The sequence below is a fragment of the Pithys albifrons genome, chromosome 2 (assembly GCF_047495875.1).
Source record: "Pithys albifrons albifrons isolate INPA30051 chromosome 2, PitAlb_v1, whole genome shotgun sequence".
Classification (NCBI taxonomy): Eukaryota; Metazoa; Chordata; class Aves; order Passeriformes; family Thamnophilidae; genus Pithys; species Pithys albifrons.
The window spans coordinates 96307088-96333962 of record NC_092459.1 but is presented as its reverse complement, the minus strand read 5'-3'; the positions used below and the strand labels follow the sequence as shown (position 1 = coordinate 96333962).

General features: G+C 37.4%; 1 protein-coding gene across 23 annotated transcripts in view; it reads left to right on the top strand.

Moving 5' to 3' along the window:
* ESRRG (estrogen related receptor gamma) overlaps window positions 1-26579 on the top strand; it is a 395543-nt gene extending 368964 nt beyond the window's left edge. For all 23 annotated transcript variants that reach the window (XM_071578851.1, XM_071578763.1, XM_071578716.1 and 20 more), the window contains 2 exons: window positions 11738-12007; window positions 22882-26579. In XM_071578851.1, the coding sequence (XP_071434952.1) occupies window positions 11738-12007; window positions 22882-23126 (515 nt within the window). In that variant the 3' untranslated portion in view covers window positions 23127-26579. The remainder of the gene's footprint in view (window positions 1-11737; window positions 12008-22881) is intronic.
* Window positions 26580-26875: the final 296 nt, after the last annotated feature.

Genomic DNA, 26875 nt, shown 5'->3' with positions numbered 1-26875 from the left:
GTCTCAGAAGCAAGTGACCTGGATTCACTTTTAAGAATATGATTTACAAACTTGTTGACTAGGATTCTTCATTTGTAGGATGAGTTGATTTGTCCATGTAAATCGCCTTTGTCAAATGTAATAGATGAATAAAGTGACTCCTTGCTTTCCTTATAAAAATTCATAGCCCTTAAAAAATACATAATTTGGGAGGAGGAAGTATGAGATGGTTTTACATCTTTAAGAAACCAAACAAATTTCAAACTGAATAAAAGAGACAGGCAGAGAAGGTTGCCTTTCTGCAAGCCGCCAGCTTTCCCAAGTGTCTCATCCTCTTCCCTCTGACATCCTGAGGCAATGTGCCTGCATTTGTGTGTAGATTTATAGTTTATCTTTATCTATGGCTTCATCTGTAGGTAGCTATTATAGCTGCCTTGCCTGGATATTGTTTGGGCCTGATAGATCTGTCTGTAGTTCATCAAAGGGGAGCTGAGTGGCTAAAAGCCATTGGGTCCAGCTGAGGATGAAATACGAGCCATCAGCCTTGGTAATGGCTGTAAAATTTCATAATTACACGGCCTTTATTACATTGCATAATGATCCTGAAGCAGTATGGAACAATTAATTAAGATTTTCAACCGTGGCTCTTTCAGAAATTAAAAGGTGCTAGTGGTTGAGAAATGGGGAAGTGTCTTGTCCTGAAAGCATTAGGGATGCTTAAGAAGTACTTCCTGGGTACTTAAAAAAAAAAGAAAAAGAAAAGAGAGGAAAAGAAGTGAAGAAAAAGAGAAGAAAATAAAAAGATCAACTAGTTAAGCAGGTAACGTGTTTGTACTTGATTGCTAATCCTTAATGTCTAAACTGGATCTAAAATTCCTGCAACAGTCACTGCCATAAAGCTGTTCCTTTTCTGTTCTGTAAAATTCTTCATGTCTTTTTTCCCCCTGCTTTCTGTTCTAGCCATTTGTCACATTTATAGAAGTTGAGCTCTGCACATTATTAAATAAATGCATGCCGTGACTTGGGAGGAGGGTCACTTAGCTGCGTATTGGGTGTACTGACCAAGGATTTACTCTTACCCACTTTCTCATGTCTGAGGCCATTGAAATTCTTTGAAGATCTCTACAGTTTGACAGACGTCCCCAAGGACGACTTTTTTTCCTTTACTGTTTTGATACTTTTCTTCCTTCCTTTTCATCTTTGTAAATGCAGCATGTCAGATGTAATATAATATTTTCCATGAGATTGACCTCAGACCTGATCAGAAGTAATTAGATTCCTAAGGTGCTGCAAAGGTGTCTCACAGATCTCTGATGTACATACAGAAAGAAAAAGTGTTTATATATGTGCCTAAACCTGTGCATATGCACATTACTTGTGATCAACTGGGTGCAATTCTGTGGCCCAGCAAATTGTAAGCCAGGTGGGATGTGTAATGCTCACTGTGCCAATGGTAGTAAAACTGGTGAAGAAAAGACAGCAAATATACCTTTGGTGTTCTCCATGGCCATTAAAACTTCAGGTCTTATAGGAAAGGAATCTCCTTTTCACCATGTGCCTTTCCCTATCCCTCAAACCTATTTTGATTCATAAAAATTCTTAATATAACTCTTAGATAGGATAAGCACTGAATATTACTGTTTTTAAAATGACCAGTTATCATGTAAGGTCCCATCGTTCTAAATATTTGATGAGAAGCTAAGGTTTCTCCAAGGCACCTTTAATAATAAACTTCCTGCAGAAAACTTAGAAGGGATTATGTGTTTCAAGGAGGAGCTGGCTGCTTAAAGTAAATTCTCTTGTTGAGTCATTTATTCCCTTAATAGGAATTTTCTGATCTGCTGTCATTCTTGTTCACACACTGGGTGTCACTGCCTCTAAAACACTTGTCATTCTTTAATGGAAACAAAATAGTCATTGCAGTCAGAGCCGCAATGTCATTCCACTACCCCTTGCTGCGTCGGCAATAGTGAAAATGACAGAGCGGCTCTCAGTAGGGGTAATTAAAATGTAAATATTGATATTTTATTATTTGAAATTACTTTCCAGTGCGGCATTTAATATCTCTCCATCTGTGCGGCTCTGTTTAGCGGTCACTTTAGTGCAGCTCTGGGATGCCAAGCGGCGGCTTGATCCCCGTTATGTCAAAATGCTTGTTGCTGCTTAATTTTGATATCTAATTAAGTGGAAAAGTACAGTCCACACTGTAATCCATGGCATCTTAACCAGCTGCTTGGGTATATTTAGAATTAATCTCCACTATGGAATCATCCTAATGTATGCAATTAAGAGTCTGCCGATGGCTAATTAGGTGTATTAGAATCAGGCAGCTTCCTTTTTTTTTCTCTTCTTTTTTCTCTCTTTTTTTTTTCCCTGTGTGTGGACTGTTGTAGACTTAAGACACAGCCTCCAGAGATGATCTTAATGGTACATACACACTCAACTAGATAAACTAGAAATTTGATGTTCATGTAGGAGAACATGTGTGGCTCTCTTTCTTGCAAACCAGGAAGATTGTAAACATCATTTCAATTTTTTGGCATCTGCAGCACATTAAGAAAATAAACTAATGAATAGAAAAGTTTTAAAAATTGGGAAGAAGATGGAAGATGTGTAGGACAGTGGTTTGAGGTTTCATTTTCCTTCCAGCGGGTGAAAAGGAATGTTAACCCAGAATTTTGCAATCCAAAGTTTCTGCTTTGGCAACGGAGAGTGATTTTAGCCAGCTCAGCACAAACAGGGTTAACACAGATACGTTGATTGGATCGCAAGCATGGTTGTCTCTGTATGCTAATACATTCCTATACTAGATTCATATTATTAACATGATTGGGGAATTCCTGGAAACCTGACTTTGCTTGATGGAAAGATGGAGGGAGCAGGGATTGCCACAGCTTTCAGCGAGGAAATGACTGGTGGCTTCCCCGAGGGAGCAAAAGGCAAACAGCAGTGACCCAGCACTCTGAGGAAAAGTGCTCTCAAAGCAGGCCTGTAGAGGTTGTAAATAAAAGACAATACGTATTAAACGCACAAGAAATCTCTCCCTTCTGTGAAAACACCCACACAAAGTTGTGGTATTTTATAATCCAGTAAGCTTGGTTTTGAAGACTAATATGCTGAAGGAAGGTTGAACATTTCTTGATATCCCCAGTCAGTGCATGCAGCTTTTGGGAGGCTGATGTGTTCAGTGGTTGAAGTGAACCTGAGTGAATGTTGCTTGTTGTTACTAGTTTAGCAAGGTTCCTCTGTCAAGTTCATGCTGTTTTTTTTAAATTTTCTTTGGTTGAGTAAAAATTAGGGAAGAAGGCTGTTAAATTATGTGTGATTGTAGTTTCATTTCTGGTAGCTGAACTCTTTGAGGGATCTAGGTAAGGCACACCACACACAGGATATACAGGTGTTATGCTGACTGTTTTAAGGTGAACTGCATAACCATTTTCTCAGCTGGACTTCGAGAGTGATCCAGCCATACTCATGGATACTCTTTGATTTTTGTCTACATTCACTTTACTAATGACAGAATGCAGTTTTTGGTTTTTCACCCTCATATCTGGCTTTATTGTAGTCACACTCAAATACATACATCCACAAGAGACTGAAGGGAAATTTGGGTGAAGTCAGTATTTATGTTGAAAGTATGATTGGTGGTTTTTATATATAGGCTCAGTGAAAGAAAACAGTCAGGGTCATAAACACAATCCTGCTCCATTTCCTCCTGTGATTTTTGGAGCACACCATGTCACGACATCTGCCTCTGCTATCTTCAATAAGAGAACAAAAAAAAATCCCATAGTCTAGCCAAACTATGTTTGAAGGTTAAATTTTAAAGAACTGCAAGAGTTAACTTTAAAGAAGCAGATCAGATCACATATGTAGTGCATTAAAAAGATCACCCTCAGGAATGTGCAAGTTCATACTGCTGACCTTAAGCAGACTTACAGCTTCATTGGGCCATATTGTACTGCTAGTCTGAATTTTAAAACTTTTTTTCATTGTCCGTATCTTAGAACTCAAAACCTCACCTCAGAGAAGGCAGTGCACCAGGAGTGCTAACAGCCTTACATAGAGAAAACAAAAGAGCGAGGAGGGCAGTTTCCTACTTCTCAGGTCTTCTCTGTTCTCAGAGCATCTGGTGATAGTGCAAAATACAAGTGTTTGGCCTGGCATCTTTTTAGCGAAAGGTTGGTATGAGTTTGCAGTAGAGCTGTTTAAAATTGTGAGAGTTTCAATGGTAAAGTCAGCCCAAAAGGAAAATCAAGTATTAATCTGTTTAAATTAATTGGTCTTTTATTTTCCTTTTTCTTGATGAATACTGAAATAATAAGGTGTGAAATGAAAATTAATGGAAATAAAAAGTACAATATTTCAAACCATATATTTCCAAAAATGCCATTATAAAGTACTACATACATTGGAATCTTACCAAATCTGTCCTGAAGCAAGTGTGACTCACTAGTTTTTTAAATCTTTAGTGTTTCACTGAAAAGTATTAGCACCTCCTTATGTGAAGTCAGAGAGATGTTCTTAATCGGTCATATTTTCCAGTTCCTTTCCTTACTAATGCTAAAGAAGCAGCTCACAAGAATTTACAATGTAACCAGAAATAAGAAACTTAAAAGTAGCTGCCTAGAAATATTTGGGTTGTTAGAGAGGGATGTGTCTGATTTAAGTACTGAAATCAGTTTGAACTATTGTGGGTTACATCTCACTGTGTGCCTCTAACCCTGGGAAGAAATGAAAAGCTTAAATTGCTCCTGTTTAGTGTTATCATGTAAGGTTTTACAGGGTAAAAGGCAAACCAGAAGTATTTCTAACTCGTATTTAAATTACATTAACACCTTTTTGTATAGCTTGAGTGAAAGGTCATGCTAGACAAGCAGCATCTTCACTGTTTGTAAATGCCTAATTTGCTGCTTTTAAATTGCTGTGAACTTCACTTACTTAGTCCTGCTGAATGAATCCAGTGTTGCAAATACTTCTGACAAGCGAATATTTGCTTAGCGAGAACCCATTGTTCGTAATGGATTGAGAGGGACATGCAGTGTGAATACATTTTTATTGCCGTGCCATCTCTCTGCTGTTGTTTCAGTGAGATGAAAGTAGCGTTGTGATAACAGCCCCGGGTTTCTTAATGCTCTGTGTGGCATTTCCCGTCTTGCTGGTAGGTGTTAGTGAAAAAGTGCTTATCATAGGCATTTTCCTGTGTAATAAAATATTAAAAAAATGTGTATTTTATAAGAGCTTGGACAGCAAGAGTTAGGAGTATAAACACACTTAAACCTGAGAAAGTGCACAGGCTTGGCTGAAAACATCCTGGTGCTCTCCAAATGCATGTTGCCTTTTTTTTTTTGCTTTCTTTTTCTTCTTTGTTTTGCTTTTTTTTTTGATCCAAGATAGAGTGATTCCTGGACACCTCTGTGTGTGCAGTCTGAGCTCCCCTCTCCCAGGGCTGCACAGCTAACAGATGGCAGTCGCACCTCGTAGCGCCGCTCACAACAGAGCCCCGGTGCTGCTTCTGCGGTGCTCTGCTCTGCTGTAGTGGCAGCAGGAGAAGCGACACAGCAAAGCATCGCTCCGCAAAGGAGGTGGTTTTACTGGGCTAAACTTACTGGGTGGAATTCATTTGCAAATGTAACTTTGATTGCAGCACTTCAGTTCCAAAGAGCTTGGAAGCTGAATCCAGCAAACAGCCTTTGGTTGTATTTTTGGTTGTTTGTGCATCGGAACTTGATTTGTGACTTTCAAGTTTGGGCAAATATCTGCGTTTTGTTTTGTGAGCTGACACCTCTCACATGAAAATTCTCACTCATACTTAAATCTCAGCTTGTTATGGCATCATGTGCAATTGTTAGCCTTATACCAGGGGCTCCATAAGCAGAGAGGTATTTAAAAAATTAAAGGAAAAAGCTGAAATAATGGATTTCCCCTGGCATAATGAGTTGTATCTGTTTCTATTCCAGCTTTCATGAAATTTCATCCATAATCTGGGAAATATGTTCGGTGATTAGAGAAAGCACTCTCCTTCTGTTGAACGGTTTTCAAAACCACTGGAATGTTTCTGGGTCTTGATAGATATTTTTAGATCATACAGTACTTTGAAATGCAATTAAATCAATTTTTTCTTGAATTAATATAATAAATAGGATCCCTTATTTCAGATCTCTGTGGGAGATTCAGCACTGGATATAGCCTAAAAAAATGAATCGTGCTATCCTCTTCCTTGGATTTTTGAGAGAATGATAGTTAAAGGGCAGTCAGGCTATGAAGGTTTCCTTCAGCAAACAGTGTGATCATGTCTAGAAAACATTACATAGCCCCAGCAGAAAATTCCCTGGCCTTTGTTTACATCCCTGGAAGGCAGCTGAAGTTGCTCGATGGATCCAAGCAAACGCTGAGTGTGTGCGAGGCAAGGAGAGGAGGGCAGAGTGACAGCTGTACATCCAAGAGCGCATTGGACCCAAGTCTGATCTTGAAATGGGGTTTCTTTACATTCACTTTCAGTACAGCCTTTGGCCCACTGTTTGTCATTTGACCACGGGGCCATGCACCCTCTAAATATGAGTGATTGGGCTAAAAGAAAAGTTGTTTTTTAAATGTGTTTACAGTATCAGTTTGTTCTTTTGACAACAGTGGCTGCTATGCATCACTTTTGAAATAAAAAAACCTGTGCTGAAAACATCAGTACCCATAAAACATTTAGAAAGAAGTTAATCTATCAAAATTAAGTGTAAATAATTTAAAAATCCAGCTCTGATATTTCAACTGTGTAAATATATTGAATCTGCAACACACTAGTGAACATATCATTTTCAAGCACAGCTTTGATGATAAAAAATGTAAATGAAGATATTTGAAGTACAAACCGGCACAAGCAAGAGTAATATTTTACTTACAAAGGTAACAATCACACAAACAACTGGTAAAATAAATGGGAGACAATTATCAGAAAAGGCAAGCAAAACTCCCAGATTTGCCAGAAATTTCATGCCTAGTTTGGTCAAATATTTGGATTTCTAAACACGTATCGGAGAGGAAGTTCATTCCCTGCAAAGTGAAATAAACTCTAGGATTTGAGTTTGAGTAACCTGATTGAGGCATCAGATCAAATGCTTAAGGATGAAAATAGTGGTAGGGATAAGTCCAGCCACTGTCTTTTTTTTGGCCAGTAGTTCTCGAAGTGCTGTGTGCAAGGCACAGATCTTTCTTTGGCACTTGACCATCTGCAGCTGCTTCACTGTGCCCCCTAGTGAGTTAGTGTCCATGAAGTCCATCTTAATGAAGTAGAGGAAAGGGTCTTCAGGAATATAAAAGATTTACCCTACTTAGCATGGAGCTGTGTGCAATGTGAAATAGAGAACAAGTGGTGCATGTGCTGATATTTGAAAAGATCAGTGGTTTAAACAGCCCTGTTGAAGAGGCTGTGAACTGTGCTTGGAGCTGGCTTGGAGTGCTGAGCACTGCAGAGTGCAGTCAGCTCGACACCTCTTGTTCCTGTAATAAAAATGCTGAGGCCTTTTTACGTATTTATTGCTGCTTCCTTTGAGCTTTAGGTTTACTGGTATCCAAAAGCAAAAAAACCCCAAGCATATGTTCTGTTGCTCAATCAACCTTTTCTCAATGCACAGTCAGTTATCTCAGTGAGTCATTACGGCATAATTACAATTGGAGTGTGATACACTGTTTGTAGAAAAGTGTCTATTTTTAGCGAAAGAAACACACAGTCCCTGAAAGGGGGAGAAGAAAGAAAGAAAGAAAGAAAGAAAGAAAGAAAGAAAGAAAGAAAGAAAGAAAGAAAGAAAGAAAGAAAGAAAGAAAGAAAGAAAGAAAGAAAGAAAGAAAGAAAGAAAGAAAGAAAGAAAGAAAGAAAGAAAGAAAGAAAGAAAGAAAGAAAGAAAGAAAGAAAGAAAGAAAGAAAGAAAGAAAGAGAAAGAAAGAAAAAGAAAGAAAGAAAAAGAAAGAAAAGAAATCTGTAACCAGCAAATCAACGCTATTGTTAAGTGATAGTACAAGACACCCCATAGGTTTACACTGCTTGCAGTCAGCCACATAAAAACCACTCTGAAAAGAATGCCTACCAGGGGTTAAATTCATATGCCTGCGCTGCAGCCTATTTCTGTCAACACTCCGCTCAGGAAATAAACATTTATGCTTTCTGAAATGAAAGTGTATTTTTGAAGACTAGCCGTCAGATATTTTTTGCCCTTCACACTTTCAAATGCTTAGCCTTTTTTGTAAGTTGACTGCAAAGTGCATCAGTTTGCTAGGCAAAAAGAAAAGAAAATCTTGACAAGTGCCCATGGCATCATTGTCAAGCACACAAGTGTCTAGCAGAAGATGGCAGGAGGGTTGGCACAAAACATGCTTCCTTCAAGCTTCTTACCTCAGGGGTACCTGACTCTTGAGAAGCCTTTCAATCCTTCCAAATGACGTTACTGCAAAGTGTCATCTGGTTTATTTGGAGTGCGCTGCATCGCAGATAAACATGCTATTTAACTGCAGGTCAAGGTACAGAGTCCCTCTGCGAGCAAATGCCTCAGATACATTAAATGGCATTGACTTGGGGAGGAAGATGGAGAGAGATCAAAGTTGTCACCAATATGGTACCTGGTAAGGGGGAAAAAGGTACACAGCGTTGTATTTTAAAAAGCCATTACACAGTTCTATATTTAAAGCAGTGACCTGCAAGACTTAAGGATTAAGGACCCACACGAAGCACAACATCCAAAACCGTACCATTGTGCAGCATCTCGTGGTGCTTTGGAAAGAGCTTAGAGGTGTGACTGGAGAGGCTGACACTGGTTCAGAAAGGTAGAAATGCATCTCGTCCAATTTGGAGATTTTTAAAAAAATAGTTGCAATTCAATATAGAAAATTTCCACTTGTCAGAGAATGTGGTTGATCTGGGGGATTCACATGGCAAAATCTCACAGACTCAAGAGTTTGGCATGGAATAAGTATAGCCTCCTGTAAACAATTAAAAATAAATCTTCGTATATAATACAAAAATATACGCCTGTAAAATCTGTTCTTTTAACTGTGACTTGTTGAACACATATTAAAAGGGCATTTCCGTGATACAAGGGGCATGGTGGATGCTTTCACATTTTCTGAAAAATCAAAACAAAACCAGATTAATTACAACTTGATGCAGCTTTACATTCCCACGAGGGATGCCTTTAAAAGTTAAAACATGCTTTCACTGAACAGGCTTTCAAGGGAAAGTTACTTCGATCAGGAAGAAAATAGTGATGTTGATTTGATTTATTATTGAAGAATGGAAAAGCATGGTTTGTATTTGCTAGTTTTTCTATAATGTAAAAAATTTCTTTTGATTTTTTATGTGTCGTATAAAAACAACTGGTATATTTACTGCTCTAGAATGCAGATTTTTCAAGAGTGCAGTACAATAAATTATAGGCAACATTCCATTTTTCCCCCTCACAGGGCAAATGTAATTTTCTTTGACTGTGGCACACAATAAATGTTACTGAAACATAGTATTATTTATTAAAAAAAATAAAACCAGTGCCAAAAAACCTGTACTAAAATAGATAAGCAAATAAAAAAGAAAGTTAGGGAGTTTTCAGGAGAAAACACTAATACAGAGAGAAATTGTAGGTTAAACTTTTTTAATCAAAACTGATTTTATTGCTTTTTGCTTAATTAAACCCCGCAGAAGTGTGTGAAACATTGTTATACCTGAAAAATTGTTAATTTGTAAATCACAGGGACAAAAGGGCTCCACTGCAACTTTAAAGTTTCTATGCACGTAAATGTCAATAGAGTGCCTTCTCCATCATCAGCACTAAATTCACATTGATGCCTCTTTTCTTCTCTGTATTGATCCTTCCATGAGAACGTAGATTTGTATCTGTTAATTAATGCGTCCTGAAACAGCGTTTGTATTAATCAGGCAGATAAGAAAAATTGGATGCCTGCACCCTCATGACAACCGTAAAAGTGCTGGCCCTGATAAAATCGTGGATGGACCTCAATAAAAAAGTTCCTCCTTCCACTCAATAAACTAATCATCCTGCTTTTAATTATTCGGCAGAAAGATGTGTGGAGATTGGAGAATGTGTAAATCTATTTACTAACAGCAGTGTCTGGGAGGGAGAATGGGGCTGTCACAGGACAGTGCTGCAGGCTACATTCTCTGTCCATCTGCTACTGCAGAAAAACTGGTTCTTGAAAGACGGGAAGGAACAGAAATGTTGAAGCTAATTGAAATCATTAATTCCTCCCTATAACCTTTGAAATGATTATTTCTTCTCCATTTCCCTCTTATTTATTTTAATCACAGACGTGTTGTTTTCCATTGTTACATCTTCAAGGGTTTCCTGTTGTTGTTGGCTCAGTTTTTGTTGGGTTTTTTTTTTTGAAAGCAGAGCTACAGTTCTATCACAAGACTCAAAAGACAGTAAGAGAAAATGAAAACAAATAAGGAGGGGGAGAAAAATGAGAGAGAGAGAGCATGCAGCCAGTTTTATGTTTCATTTTTTATGGATGCCTGGTGGTTTGGATGTGGGCTTTTCTTTTTTATTGTATTAGTTTTGCTGCTTAGTGCTTATACAGAAAATCTTGTTTGGTGTAGATGCCTTGCAGATTTGCTAGTTTATGATATATTCTTGCTTGACTGTAACTCTTGACTTTCAAAACGGAAAAATGCATTTAAGTGTAATTGAACGCCAAAAAGAATGTTCTTACAGCGGGAACCCTGTCAAAGGACACGTAAGCAGCTCCATAAACAACTAAATGAAAGCCTCAGACATGTCTTAAGACCCTTTAAGAAAAGCTTGACTAATCCCCTTTGATGATTTTATTAAGTACTTGTGGTTGATGGTGCCAACTGGCAAACTGCAGCATTTCACCAACAGGCCAGGAAAATCACTTCCTCTCCCATATTGTTTTCTAGCTCCTAATGTGATTGGGATATTAGCAGTTTGATATAATAAATTAATAGGTACTGTCAACAAGAGTCTGAAAAGGTAAGACAGTAAAGATGTTTGCCTTTAGTGATCCTATTAGGAAAGACAGCAGGGAGAGGCGGATAAAAAAGCAAAAGTTAAATTCATTAAGAGGCATTTATTAAAATTTTGGTTGCCCTCAGAAAAAGGATGGTGTCCCTGCTATTCAGTTGGTATTCAGTATGCCACTCTGTTATTTCAACAAGTGCAGTAGAAGCAGAAGCCATTACTGAAATGATCAGTGTCTTTTCTGAGAAAGGTGGGTGTTCCTTCTCTTTCCCCTGAGGTTAAAGTTCAAAGAGAATTTTTCTCTTTTTCATCGTCACCTTAATTCTATTAAAACATCAAATCTTCCCTTTTAAAAAAGTTTTAGTTTTTTCTCTCCTAAATTATCCTTCTTGGTTTATGGTAGTGGTGAATAGAGTCACCAGATGTGTTTCAAAGCATCACATTTTTAGAAATAAGCACAAGTATTTCAGAACAAAGACATGATCCAAATCACAGACTGTCACTGCAGTACCCCCCAAATTAATATGATTCTTACAAGAAGACCCTGCAAATTCCAGCTTGTTTAAAACTTCTCTTTTGTTTACAAAATATTTTACTTTATATAGATTCACTTTCTTTTAGTAGGATGAGGAGGAGAAGCACAAAAGCAGAAGGGAGAATGGTAGAATTACATTCATGTTTTATCACAATGTATATAAAAAGAAATAAAAAGGAGAAGCAGATTTCTGATAAATCCAAATGTGTTTAATATTTTTCCTGTTGTGTTTTTTTCTCCTGTTCAGGATTCTCCACTTTGTCTCTCGCTGACCAGATGAGCCTTCTGCAGAGTGCTTGGATGGAGATTTTGATTCTCGGTGTTGTATACCGGTCACTTTCTTTTGAGGATGAGCTCGTATATGCTGAAGATTATATTATGGATGAAGACCAGTCCAAATTGGCAGGCCTTCTTGACCTTAACAATGCCATACTGCAGCTGGTAAAGAAATACAAGAGCATGAAGCTGGAGAAAGAAGAGTTTGTCACCCTCAAAGCTATAGCACTTGCTAATTCAGGTTGGCAGAGTGGCATGACGGTTGCTACATTTTTAATGTGTCATTTTTTTCCCCCTACCTTCCATAATACTTCTGCATGCTTGTTTTAAACATGGCTTTAGAATAAGAAATTGCTAATCAGATTTTAGCTAAAAGGCAACAAAGAAAGCAGTTCAAACTAAGAACAACTGTCTGTTTCGAAGTAATTGGGGAATATGTTCCTAAGGAAGTGGAGAATATGATTTGGAGAGTATTTTTCAGGCAAAGATCCCTTCAAATGAATATAGATGTTGTTCTCCTATAACCATTCCATAATCCAGACAAGTCTAATCATTGCAATTAAAAGGAAAGAAAGGATGCTGAAGAATAGGCTATATATTTTCTCTTTAAAGGCAGCTACTGATTTATTTGATAGAGGGAATTCAGGATATGGGAGGAGGGAGGAAATCCTTATTGAATCTCACAAGGACCCCACCTTTACTTATATATCCTCTGTATTTATGAGAGTGCTTCTGCAAAAATTATTACCTGTGCAGCAAGAGTTAAAAATCTCAGAAAGAATTTTTTTTCCACATTTGAATTTAAAGTGCTGAAGCAGTGAATACTGTCAGATAAGTAAAAATCGTTTGTGCTTTGTTGTTTTTCCTTTTGTGTCTCCTTAATGCTTTATTGTGGTCTTAAGTCCCTTTTAGCATTTGCATAAAGTTCACGATAGATCCCTCTTTAATGACGTGCCGATCATTAGATACCTGTGTGTCAATAACATGCTCTGATGCTATGTTCCATTGACAGTCACACCGTGCCCCTCCATCTGCTTTTGTTTTGACCCTATCTTTGAACTTTATCTTGGTTGCTGGCCAGTAGTTTTCCCTTTAATTACAAGAAGGAAACTGTCAATAAAATCTGTTAAATGGGATGCAATGAGTGGCTTGAATGGGCGGACGGCTATTTGTTCAAATTCTGCAGCATTCAAGGTATTGACAGTTTGTTTTCTGGGGCCATATGTGACGATCAATCTCAGGCTGGGCTCAGCCGCGCTGAAAAATGAAAAACCAGATTGCTTTTGCTTACTTGTGGATGACGACTTGTGATTTGGCGCGGTCCTAGTGAGATGAGACCTTCTGCCCAAATTGCCCCCCTGAGAGCCAGAACGCGTGACTGTTTTTAGAAATAATTTTTTAATTGATTTTGTAATTAACAGTTCATCTACAATATTGATGCGTGAATCCTCAGATTGATAGGAGGGAAATTGTTTTCAACAATGAAGTTGTACTTTCCTATTTATCTTTGTAATGTGATTTAGCACTCTGCATTTTTAATTGGAAATATAATTCAAAAACATGCAAAGCCAAAATGCTTGTTAGTTTCTTTGTAAAATATTCTCCACCCCACTAACTCTGCCCTTAGTTTTAGAATATTATCTTATTTTCAAAATTAACAAAATGCTGAAATGCCTCTAAAGACCAAAATTATTCCTCATTGAAGATTTTTTTCTAATTTTTGGCCATTGCAAATAGGCACTTGAGGATGCTCTGCAGCTACAGGAAGATCTTTTTCTCAAAACTGGTCATGCTTAATGATCAGAGCAAGAAAGTTGACTGGAATTAAGAGTCTAAATGGCAAAGGTTTTTTGTATTTATTTTTATTCTGTAATTCAAAGACTAAATTAGAAATATTTCTGTAGTTTACTAGGCAAAAAGAATAAGGGCTAGAATATAGGGATGTTATATTGAATACCATTCACACCTTTTTTTCCTCCCTCAAAAAAAGACATGCAGTGTTTAAGTAATAATAAAAAATAACTGCTGCCAAAAAAAAGTTTAGTCACACATTGTGCATACAGTGTATCAAAATCATCTGTAGCTTCATTAACTTCACTGGAAATTACAACCAGGATAATGTCAGAGATAAAGACAGTTCAGCATACTAAAATTCAGGGCACAGTGAAGTGAAAACATTTCCTTCCCTCATCTTAAAGAACTAAAATTGCTGTCTTAAAATGAAACTGTTGCAAGGAGAAGTTGAAAAGCAGCCCAGCTGTTCCACTTCTCTTTCAACAGTGTTTTGACTGCTGGCATTCAACATTTCGGCTTCAGGTTGTACATGCAGCAGGTACCAAACTTTTTATCAGCTGTAGCTACACTAACCTGTAGGTTTAAAATAGCACCTGCAGAATTACAGCCCATCAGTGGATATCAGACCATTAGTGTTTCATTTTGCAAATACTGCTGAAACTAAAATAAAATTGAATTAATTTTTTTGTCCTTTTTTTTAATAGACAAAGCCAGAATAGCTTGTTTTCATATAACTAGGAACTTGATTAATGTAAATGCAGTTATATTAAAAAAATTAAATGCCATTATAAAATGAATCAGTGGCAATTCACATTTACTATTTATTGCTACTTCTGCTTTCTTCCACTATTTATTTTTCTGGTTTAAAATATGTGAGCCTTTCTGTAGCTGTAGAGAGTATAATAAGAAATCTTGGGCGTTTCAGACATTTTTGCCATATCTGCACTGTCTGGAAAGATTCCCAGGTTGACTCTACTGAAAATAGTAGACAAAGATGGTTTTATACCTCTGTGTCTGTGTTTGTGATTTATGATACAGTGTCGTAGTACTTTCCCTGCTGGTGTTTGGGAGCAGGAAAAAGAAATTGTAGATTGTCTTCATATTGATTGTATTTTGTTTGAATAAATAGCACAAGCTTTGTTTTGGCCAACAAATCTCAGTAGCATAAGCATTAAAATGCCCCAACTGCTAACTTTTCTTTAGGCCTACAGAGCCTAATTGTGCAATACTGGATGGGAGATAATCCTACCATTTGGTCCCTAAAAGGTGGGGAGGAGTAGCCGTTTTTCAGGGATATTCTCTGACAGCCACTATGAAATGTTTCCTTCACAGGTTGGCAATGCCACACCACTCTATAAATTTCCAGAAACACAAGATGTGGCAACCTTGTAGATTGTCACTGATTTCAAATGAAGTGCAAATAGACTCTGAAAAGCTTAAATACATATGTAAGAGCACAATACTGAAATGTGTAGACATTTCAGTCCTGCCTACATTGAAATCCATACAGGCATGATTTCTCCAGTTATATTTAATATGTACATACGGAATTTAGCAGGTTAGTTTTAAGCATCTGCATTGATTTAATAGTAATTAATACAGCCTTTATGCTTGAACTCCAGAGAAGTCACTCTTTCTTTGGCACTGTCCTTGTATCCTGAGTTCCTTCCTTCTTCCCTACCTTCTGTACACAAAAGCCAGGAGGTACCTTGAAGCTGCAGGATGCCACTGCCCCGCGTTCCGCCTCACACCGCCCAAATGAACAAGCTGGCACCAATGAGCACTTTGTTTACCCACGCAGAAAATCAACTTTGAATGGCTTCCAAAACATGCATGTACCAATTACTTCCTCGTGTGTAAGGGAAGGGGAAACATTTACAAAATACGGTTGAAGTGTACAGGAGTGTGTGCATGTGCACATGAATGCTCCGACACAGAAAAGATGACCTGCTCATCTCTTTTGTTTTAAGAAATGTTTCCCTGTGTCAATTAGGTAATACTAAACAGGGAGTTGCAGGTGAGCAGTGTTTTGAAACTGCCTGATCAGTTAAGGACTAAATTGGGCCCTCAGTCCAAATGTTGCAGAAGACCTTTGGAGTCACAAATGAGACAGAGTTTTAAGAGAAGCTCAGTTCTCATCTAAGACCTAGCATAAGTAACTGGAGTATCAAAATTAGCACATTTGAAAGTCTTATCTGTGCGCATCTGCTTAATAGGCTGCTGGCATCTTGAAAAATCTGACCCAAATGTGGATGCTGGGCACTTAAAAGTATAACTCTATGCACTGTTAAAATTTTAATCTTAAACACTAATACTATCTGTCTAGCTTGGACCACAAGAAGGAGAAAAGAACTTCTGCTTATCATCACAATTTCTGGTCTCTGATATTAACTCTCCTTAAAAAACAATCATCACCCTTTCAGTACTGAAGGAGTGAGAAGCAAGAAGTATCTTGTGCATTTTAGCAAAATGAAGTGCAGATCAATATTGATGCCAGTAAAGTTATACTGTCATCCTGGTATCTTACAAGTTTTTAGCTTTCCAGACACAGCGTATTCAGAGCACTAGACTATCATCATTAAATGATATTATCATAATAGAAATTAATTGGTAGAGCCCAATAAATCACTTACTCCACATGACATCATCTTTATTATGTATATGTCACAACATACTGTATTTACTTTCTCATAATATCATTTTTTTTCATTTTGTTTTATTTAGTCATATTTTTAGTGTTAGAATTCATGATTAAGACATCTATCTTGACTGGACAGATATATCTTTATATATATGTAGGAGTGTGTTACAAGTGTTTATTTTGCCAAAGATAAACAGCAAGGTCTTAATTCTTTGATGTAGCTTTGTATGTAGAGTGGTAGAGCAGAGCAACAGATTTTTGGAAAAGAAAGTTGCTGCTATAGTCAATTTTGCTTGAACACAGTTTCTCCCTCATATTCCCTTTTAATGTAATCAAAACAGATGGCACCCACAATTCTTAGGGAAAATAAATAAGTCTGCTACCATTTGCTTAATGTTAGCATAAAGAAATGGCAGCAGATTTAATCATTGGTTAATTAACAGTTAATAATTTTTTTGGTATCTGGTCTAGTAACTGAATAACTTTGAGATATTCTTCATGTAGTTGCGAAGTAAGTAGACATTATTTCCCTGTTAGTAGTCTGAGACTCACAAAGGGACAAGAAGTGAGGTCAAACCAGTGGTCCTCAGGGGTAATTACTTACATCTTGGTATATCTTGGTAGTGTATAAAAAGGATTTCAAACCCTTCAATCAGTATTTTCTTTTAGTTGGTATCTCACTCCCCAGCTCTATCATTTCAATTCACTTTTTCCAGACTTCTAGTAGTTTTATTCAGTAGGTACTCAAACCATTTCATAGTATGCAATTTGTTCGGCATTGCAGACATATTCCTTTATTTACTGCCATTGTACCTATCTTAGTGGAGAGTAAACCTTTTCAGGAATTAAATACTGGTTTAATATGTTTTGACTTACCTTATGCCAGTGGGTTTAGTTTGCCACTAAGCCAGTTAGTCCCTGAAATAAATAGGTGTGTTCTGTGAAGCAATTTCTTTTCTTCCTATGCCTTTGTTTCCTACTGTGTTTTAAAAACTGTTTTGAGGCTTCAGTCTCTGTATCTTTTCTAAAAAGTAGGCCAAACCAGGGCAACCCAGACTGTCTCCATTCACTAAAATCAATCATACAAGCCCTTGTTTTGGTTTTTTGGTTTCCACTGCCTATAATTCCTATGGATAAGGAATTCTTAATTTATTCCTCTTTGATTTTCAACATATATTACAATAGAAGTGTCTGTTTCCAGTAGAATACTCCAGATGACAGATCATCTTTGCCATACTCTTTTGCAAGGGAAAATCCTCTGTTTGCCTCTGTGCTTGTCTCTTAACCTAACTATGCAGACCCCAGCAGCAGTTCTGTTCAGGAAAAACAGGCAAATAGGTAGTCCAAATGAAGTACATTTGTTTACCATAGACAGGGAAGACCAAAGTGCGTCTGGGGAAATTTCAGTTCTAGACTGGAAAAGGATGGGAATTTTTGTGGGTGAGGGAACCAAGAACCTAGCTTGATTTCCAGTTGACAATTTCCATGGGTTGCATCTATCTTAAGCAATATGCTTTTCAAAATGCCACTGTGTTTCTCACAAAAATTGTAGAGAAACACCATGTGGACAAACATTTTGTGTCCTTGTGAAAATCTGACTTAGGAGGAAGGGGTTCTGTAATTTTGAGAAGAGTTCACCCATTAACAAACATTGCAGTGGATTTTGCAGGTTCTTTTGATTGGCAGTACAGTCTAGATAAAACATTCCTTTTACTTGAGACATAATCCAGATTAGGATTTTGTTGTCCTTATGTAAAGCAAAAGCCATTTTGCCTCTGTTCTTACTCTTCATCCCATCCAGTTCTTCCAGGACCCTACAACTTTCTGAACGGATTTATCCAGTTTGAGTTTGTGAACTGCTCAGCTACACAGAATCGCAAACATCACAGCAATTGCTGTCTTTCAAGTACTTGTTGGTATCTACCTCTCCAGTGTGGTTTAGCAGCATCCTCATGAGTCTGTTCACTGCTGCATGCTCCCTGCTGCTTGATTCACTGTAATAATTTCTTCCTTCACGCTGTCTGAATTTTCTGACATGAAGAAGCACTTCATTTGAGACCACTAGTTTTCTACCACTTTTTAGTGATTTTATGTAAAAAATACGTATACACCAGCCTTTAACTTTCCTCAGAGCAGTGTTTTGAGAGACCTTCTTGCCCTCAGTTCAAGTGCTTTCAGTTTTTAGCTAGTTGTTGCCCTTTGTGATGTGTCCTAAATGATTCCTGGGTGGCTGGGTGTTTGTTTTCTGCATTTGAGATGAAGTTTGAATTTTAAATGAGGTTGATTGTAATCTGAATTTCTGTCTGGACCTTGCAATGTTTTTCTTGGATGAGAACTCCAGTTTTCTCCTATTTCTGTGCCATGATACGATCCATCAACTGATCAGAGGACATACAATTCTATTTTCCCATCCTCTGATGGTGAAAGAAAGCATTTGTAAGGATAGAATGAGATTCTCCAAGCAGAGCTCAGTGAGTCGATGTCCTCATTCGTTGCTCTCACTCTCTCCCATTGCAGCTTTGAGATCAGGAACAACTTTTCCCCTTGCTACACTGAAATCCCAGCAGCACATTGTAGCAACAATTCTTTGTGTTTGTCTGTTGTGAGCTCAGCTTCACCAGCCCAGGACTGAGTTTTTGCAGGGCATTTACCATCAAATTCTTCTTTGTTTCAAATGACACTTTGAAATTACCCTGTTTAATTCAATTGTTTATATGGGCACTGATTTTTAACTGCATTACATCCAGTTACAGGTTTCCTCTGGATAGTACCTGTGTAGAACATAATCATAAATTATCCAGACTGTCTGCAAAGCCTCTTAAAACCCCCAAACCAACCCATAAACAAAAAAAGGGGTTTTCATGGTATAGGAAGAACATTCCAGCTCTTTGTACCTCACTTATAATTCAGCTTCATATTATCTGTGAAATTATTTCTTTATTTCTGGATTGTCACACAGATTGTCTGTGTTTCCTGAAATTATAGTGGTGCTTGATGACATCACTGAGGATTGGATTTATCCCAATAAATAAGCAATATTTAGCAAGAAGTTAGCCTGCTCTGAATTCACTTCTGCATCTGCCAGTCTGTAGTTACTGAAAAGATTTCTCTTTTATTTTTTTTCCTCTTTTCCCCTTGGCTAGTTCAGCATTTTCAACCATTTTCCTTATTTTCAAAGGCTTACGCCTGAGGGATTAAGATCTACATTTGTTTAATATTGGGAATAAAGTGGAAGTTCCAGACTGCAAGGCTAAAACTTGACGAAGGATCTTTGTGGAGATTAATATTTTCCTGAGCAATCTGCAAGCTGAATCATGGTCTAATTAAATAGCACAGATTTATTGAGTTTGCATTTAAACATTGGCAGACCCTAGAATGGGCAAAGCTGAAATGAGTTTGAATCTTTGCTGTAAATGGAGAGTTAAATTATCATAGTAATTTGATTACATAATTTTTAAATCTTTCAAGCTAAATGACCATTTTAAAAGAACAGTTTGAAGTCTTAATCGCTGTTGGAAGGGCCCCTCTCTCTGCTGTTTTTTCTTACCCCATTTGCTGTGACCAAATCTGTTCCCAAAGGCACAGCTTCCTGACCTGCTCCGTGAACCACCGTTGGGCAGCAGAGTGCTTGCATTAGGGCAGCAGAGAGCTGATTGGTCACAGTCTTCCCACCTACTAAATTGAGTTCGAAGACGACAACAAATACATTAAATGCTTTTCCATATAAGTAATTACTCTGTTTACTGGAGGTGTGATACACAATCACCCTGCAAGGAGAGGGTAAGATACCTTCGGTTTGGATGTGTCCACGCAGTGCAGGAGTTTGAGAGCATTCAGTGTAGTAGTGTGTTAAAGAGCAGGTTTCGATCTACCTTAGATTCTTGCTTTTTCTGGGTGGTGTTCTCATCCTCTTTCTCCTCCTCACTCAGTTTCATTTAAAAAAATATGTAGAGTGTAGCTATTTCTAATGCTCCAGGCCAAATGGCTATCCAAACTGCAGAGTTAAACATCTTAGGCAAGTTTCACCTCCTTGTGAAAAATACATTAGTCTTGACTCCATCCATCATCTATTTTCAAACTCAGACATGGTCACAGTTGTAAATACTTATTCTGGGAAGAATCAGACCAGTTTTGTAAAGGTTTAAAAAGTAAACCTTTGTAGTCACATTCTCCAGCAAGACCTGTTTCTTTATGCAGTATGGTGTAAAAACAAAAAGTCACGAGAGCAGCCCATCTGTGACTCACCAAGGATTTGTTGCAGATAAAATGCTCCTATTTGGTTCCCCAGCAAATCTGGCCCTGGTACTGTGGGTCTGGGGAGAGGAGGAAAAGATGTATAATTTTGCACACAGAGTGCATAGTTTATAGAAAAATTATTTGCAGTAGCAGATCTTGTGTTCTACAGTGCTGCAGTGAATAGCCAAGGACTTGCTAAAGAGTTAGGGAGTAAAGACAACAATTTGTTTGGAGTTTGCATTCCAGTTTAAGCCCAGTGGCTGGACAGTATGCTTAAGACATCAGTGACATTTTTATATGTGTGTGTTAGCATGTCTGTATAGATTACATAATTTTGTAGAACACAGACTTCAGGGGATTTCTCTTATAGACACAGAATTATTAAATAGAATTACCATATTAGAAAACTGTCAAAAGTGTATGGATTTGGGGAATCATCTCACATTAATTGAGAACTAAATTTTGCTAGAGGTTATACTTGCCTGTCATCTTTTTAAAAATGTTGTAGTCTTCTATATCCCTAAGAGAGATATTTCTGCACCTCTGCTTTCAGCACAGTGCACCTTGATGTGCAGTATCACATCCCTGCAGCGTGTGTCTTACTTGCATGCTTCTTAGAGCATGTATTCACGAAGACTCAGAATTATTAAACATGTAAAATTCCCATAGGACTCCATTATGTGTAATTAACAGATAAACTGTCATCAGAATCAATAAAACGTGCTAAGTGATCCAAACTTGTATATAATTAAGTATCTGTTTTAGAGGAGGAACTGTAACTTTTGGGGTTTTTTTCTTTTCAATTTGCACATTTGCTTTGACAATAGAAGCTGGAACGTTTTTGTTAACCTGTTAGTTACTGGTCTGTGTTTCAGTTTACGTGGTTGTGTTTGCAAGGAGAGAGGTGTTTGCTATCTGGCGTAATAATCTGAGGAAATAGTTGCATGTCAGCTTTTAGGAAATGAATCTTAGATGCCTCATTTCTCTGAATGTAATTCAGATATTTGAAGCATATGCAAAATTTGATGTTTCATCATCAACAGGGTGAACCATTAGGCTCCGTCACATACTGATCCAGAGAATCAGACTGCTGAATGAAGGTCTTGGAAATGATGATAAAGTGGGTTCTTCACCATTCAGCTCCTTGGTTATTATTCTGTCTGGAAACGGGAGCTTTATTCCAAAACCAAAAATTAAGATGCAAAGCAGTGTTGTACTTACTAGAGTTTTCAATAATAAACTTTAATTATGCCACGTCCCAGTTTCACCCTAAGCAAAGCTTGCCTGTCCCTGAGACTCATGCCTCCTCACAGCAGTTCTGTTTTCATGTGGTATTTTATTGGTTCTGTAAACTTGTTGAGCATCCAAATTTTCGTAGCTGTTTGGTGGCCCCTTTCACCTACAACTGGTCTTCCTTACTTACATTCACCTGACTTGGGACCACATATGGGCTTTTTTGGCATTTATGACTACATAAAAGTCAGAGAATTAGGGCTGCTCATCCAAAGTCATCTCAGCACGGTCCAGTAACTGCATATTCTCAGGGACATCTTCCCTTTCTGTATCTATCCAATTGAGGGGTTTACAGTTATTTCAGTTAGATCTTTTCTTTTTATTTCACACTTCCATTGCTTTAATCTTTCCAGGTCATGTAGCAGTTTAGTTTAGTTCCTGGTATGTGTTGTGTCTAGGCTTGTCATTCAATACTTACACCACCAGAGCATCTCACCTGGAAAGGTACAGGGCAAGGTATTTGCTTTGAGTGTTTTATAAAAAATGCAAAACCCCGACACTAACAAGATAAACCACCGTCTGAGTGGGTGGGAGGGAGGGATTACACCTTGTAGGAGATGTTAGCTTCACAGAACAAAAGTTATTCAGGAACATGCTAGATGTTGCCTGTCTGTCTGAATATGCCTGAGAGAAAAAAATTTGCTAAACCTAGCAGGAAATCCCACATTTCCCTAGCATTGGTGCAGTGGTCCTAATCCCACAACAGCATCTCTGAGCCGCGAGTAACACCCATGGCTTTCAACTCGGCAGCCTTGGAACCTGACACAGAGTTTTACCGAGCTTTTCCACAGCAGGGCAGTCATCCTTGCTTCCCTGATAGAACACAGCCCTCCATTCATGCGGCCCTCTGGTGCTGTCATTTGTTCAAAGCAGTAACCATAAAGATGGTTTGCAGAGCACTCAGGGTGACTGTTTCACTTGTTTGAGAAGGATGAGGAGAAGAATTACTTACCCAAGAGTTAATTGTGCGTTTGTAGTTCCATGGCATTTCCATATACTTTGCTGAAGGTCAATATAGAAATTAGTGGGTAATTATCTTTCTTCTGTGTGAAAGGGGATGGACAGAACCAGTGAAAGTGTCATGCAGCCATAGCGTTATCAAACTCCTGGCACACCGAACTGAAACCTCCTGTTGCTCTTTTGTTTTGCAGACTCAATGCACATAGAGGATGTTGAGGCAGTGCAGAAACTTCAGGATGTCTTACATGAGGCTCTGCAGGATTATGAGGCTGGGCAGCACATGGAAGACCCACGTCGTGCAGGCAAGATGTTGATGACTCTCCCGCTTCTGAGGCAAACCTCCACCAAGGCTGTGCAGCATTTCTACAACATCAAACTGGAAGGCAAAGTCCCCATGCACAAACTTTTTTTGGAAATGCTGGAGGCCAAGGTCTGACTAAAGCATCATGGGCTTCCCCATCATGCACGTTTTAAAAAAAAATTAAAAAAAATGAAAGGGAAAATAAACAGGATAATAATGGCAAAGAAACTTAGTGTTTAATTAAGGAAAAAATGACTGCACTGATATTTAGCAGCAAGACTGTGAAGCAGCTTTCAACTTTTTCTTCTGTGTCTTTCTGATGCAGTTTTTTCTTTTCCTTTTCCTTTTCTCTCTTTTCCTTTCTGTTCTTTCCTTTCCTTTTTCCTTTTCTCTTTTTTCCTTTGCTGCTGAACTTTTTAAAAGAGGTCTCTAATTGAAGAGAGATGGAAGCCAGGCCTGCCAAAGGATGGAAATCCATAATATGGATGCCAGTGAACTTATTACGAACCATAATGTCCCCAATGACAAAGGAATCAAAGAGAGAACCACCGTACCTAGCAGTACAGTACAACACGATGAACTGACTGAATGCAGTATTAGATTTCATAGGAGCAGTCTCTAATTAGACGACTAAGCGACGATGCATCGGCTGCTTCTTATCATTGCATTTCCATCTAGATCAGTTACAGCCATTTGATTCCTTAATTGTTTTTTCAAGTCTTCCAGATATTTCTTAGGTTAGCTACAATGTAACTTTTTCAGGGAATAGTTTAAGCTTTATTCATTCATGCAATACTAAAGAGAAAGAAATACTGCATTTTTGTGCTGGCTTGAACAATGATGAACAATAATGAAGGACAAATGAATCCTGAAGGAAGATTTTTTTAAATGTTTTGTTTCTTCTTACTAACGGAGATTTTTTTGTACCAGCTTTACCAGTTTTCAGCCATTTATTAATGTGGGAATTTATCTTACTAAAGCAATAGTCGAAGGGAAGGTGCATATTATCACGGATGCAATTTATGTTGTGTGCCAGTCTGGTCCAAAACATCCAGTTTCTTAACATGAGCTCCAGTTTATAACTAAATGTTCACTGACTCAAAGGATTAGATTACACCTGCAGTATATCCGAGTAGGCTAACATAGAAATACTCCATGTCAAATACGGACCCGTAACGGTGTTAGGAGACAGCGACTGTACAGAGGTGTGGTCGCCACGTGATTTCTAACTGCTTCAGTTGCAAACGAACGAGATGCTGCCTGTTTGCAAAATTATAACCTCACACGCAGAAAAACCCTATGAACCAATAGTAGCTTAGAGGCAATGAGGCAAATGCCGCCGTTCGCAAAATTAAGAAATCAGAGCAGTAGACTTCTGACCAAATTGAAGAATTTAACACTTCGATACCTTATTTATTGATTTAGATTTTATTTTGTAAATGGCGATCCTTTAACAAGTAGCTAAACCAGTATACGTGCTTTTCAACCAGTATTGTCACAGCATGAAAGTCAGTCAGTTTCAAGACTGTTACGAGGTGTAATCTAATGTATAAACCGATTAGATGCCCCCAGAAAACTACAGTCGCTAAATAACCAATAAACAATAACCTCCATCAAATGCTATACCAATGTACCAGTGTTAGTAGCTGCTCCCTGTACTATGTGAACATCCTTATTCTATGTACACAGATGTAATTAAAATTGTAATCCTAACAAACAAAAGAAATGTAGTTCAGCTTTTCAATGTTTCATGTTTGCTGTGCTTTTCTGAATTTTTATGTTGCATTCAAAGACTGTTGTCTTGTTCTTCTTGTGGTGTTTGGATTCTTGTGGTGTGTGCTTATAGACACAGGGTAGAATTAGAGACAATATTGGATGTACAATTCCTCAGGAGATTACAGTAGTATATTCTATTCCTTACCGGTAATAAAGTTCTTCCTAGTAATAATTAAGAGATCGAAACTCCAAACAAATACTCGTTATGAACAGATACACACTGAAATCATAATATTTTCAAAACAAGGGATAATTTCTGTAACAGTTTATTATAGAATACCAATGTATAGCTTAGAAATAAAACTTTGAATATTTCAAGATTATAGATAAGTCTAATTTTTAAATGCTGTAAATATAGCTTTTATTCAATCATCTCTCAGATGTTGTTATTAACTCGCTCTGTGTTGTTGCAAAACTTTTTTGGTGCGGACAAGTTTCCAAAACTATTGCTACGTTGTGTGCTTTAAACAAAATAACAATGGGCCAATGCTCCGTTGGCCTCGTGCTAGGAAAAAAAACTGTGTATCTATCATTAGCTATATGGGACTATATTGTAGATTGTGTTTTCTCAGTAGAGAAGTGACTGTAGTGTGATTCTAGGTAAATCATCATTAGCAATTCATTCAGATGGTCAATAACTTGAAATTTATAGCTGTGATAGGAGTTCAGAAATTGGCACATCCCTTTTGAAAAATGTCAAAAAAAAAAAAAACAACTCCTGGGAAAAAGGTGCTGATTCTATAAGATTATTTATATATGTAAGAGTGCAAAAAAAAGTTTATTTTCCAGAAAGTTTGTGCAGGGTTTAAGTTGCTACTGTTCAAGTACACTATATATATATAAATATATAATATAAATATTGTTTTTGCTGTATCACATTAAAGAACTTGGGCTTCAGGGTCAAAAGCCAATCAACTAGAAGTATACAAAATCACACAAAAAATGGAGATGTGTTAAAGGCACACGGTGCAAACTTTAGTTTTCATTTTCCGTAATTTTTTGGAGCTGCAAAAGAACAAGTGTCTCAAGACTGTAAAACCATTACCTGAAACTTAGCTAAAAAAACTGCACGGGCTTTATAATGTTGTTCATCTTAAACCTTGCTGGAGAAGAGTTCTTTCAAGACCACTTACTTAATGTGAAGTGTTGGGAAAATTTCAAAGGGTGTATGTTTTAGCCATAACAATTTAATTTCTATTTTTGCTTCATTTTTTAATTTTTTCTTATTTAAAGCAATATGATTGTGTAACTCCCCGAAGTTACACATTTGTTTCAATCAGATCAGATTGTTGTATTTATTCCACTATTTTGCATTTAAATGATAACATAAAAAGATATAAAAAATTAAAACTGCTATTTTTCTTATAGAAGAGAAAATGGGTGTTGGTGATTGTATTTTAATTATTTAAGCGTCTCTGTTTACCTGCCTAGGAAAACATTTTACGGCAGTCTTATCGTGCAAAGATCGCAAAAGGACAAAAAAAATTAAACTGCTTATAATAATCCAGGAGTTGCATAATAGCCAGTAGTTAAAAACTGAAACAAAACAACAAATGAAAACAAACATGTCTATAGCTGTAGATGGGCTTCACATCTGTATAGCAATCAACTGTATATTTTTGTGATGTGTATCATACCGTGTGCTCCAACCAATGTCCATTTGTGTAAATGTATTTATTTTATATTGTATATATTGTTAAATGCAAAAAGGAGATATGGTTCTGTAACTCCAATCAGTTCAGATGTGTAACTCAAATTATTATGCCTTTCAGGATGATGGTAGAGCAATATTAAACAAGCTTCCACTTTTGATTGCTTTTATTTTATTTTTTGTGTTGTGGGGTTTTTTTGGTTTTATTTGTTTTTTTGGAGGAGGACACAGAGCAATTAGCATTACCTTTTGTTACTTCCATTCAAAACAAAGCCAGTGTTAGCACTTCTCCCTTAAAGTACAATATGAGTGTAAATAAAATGCTATATAAAGCCTTGTCAGAATGAATTCCAGTGTAGTACAAGACATTTTGCATACACTTAAATATGCAAAATGTCTCATAGCACATTAGAATTCAGGCTGGCAGGCCTTTATATAGCGCTTACTTAATCTTAAA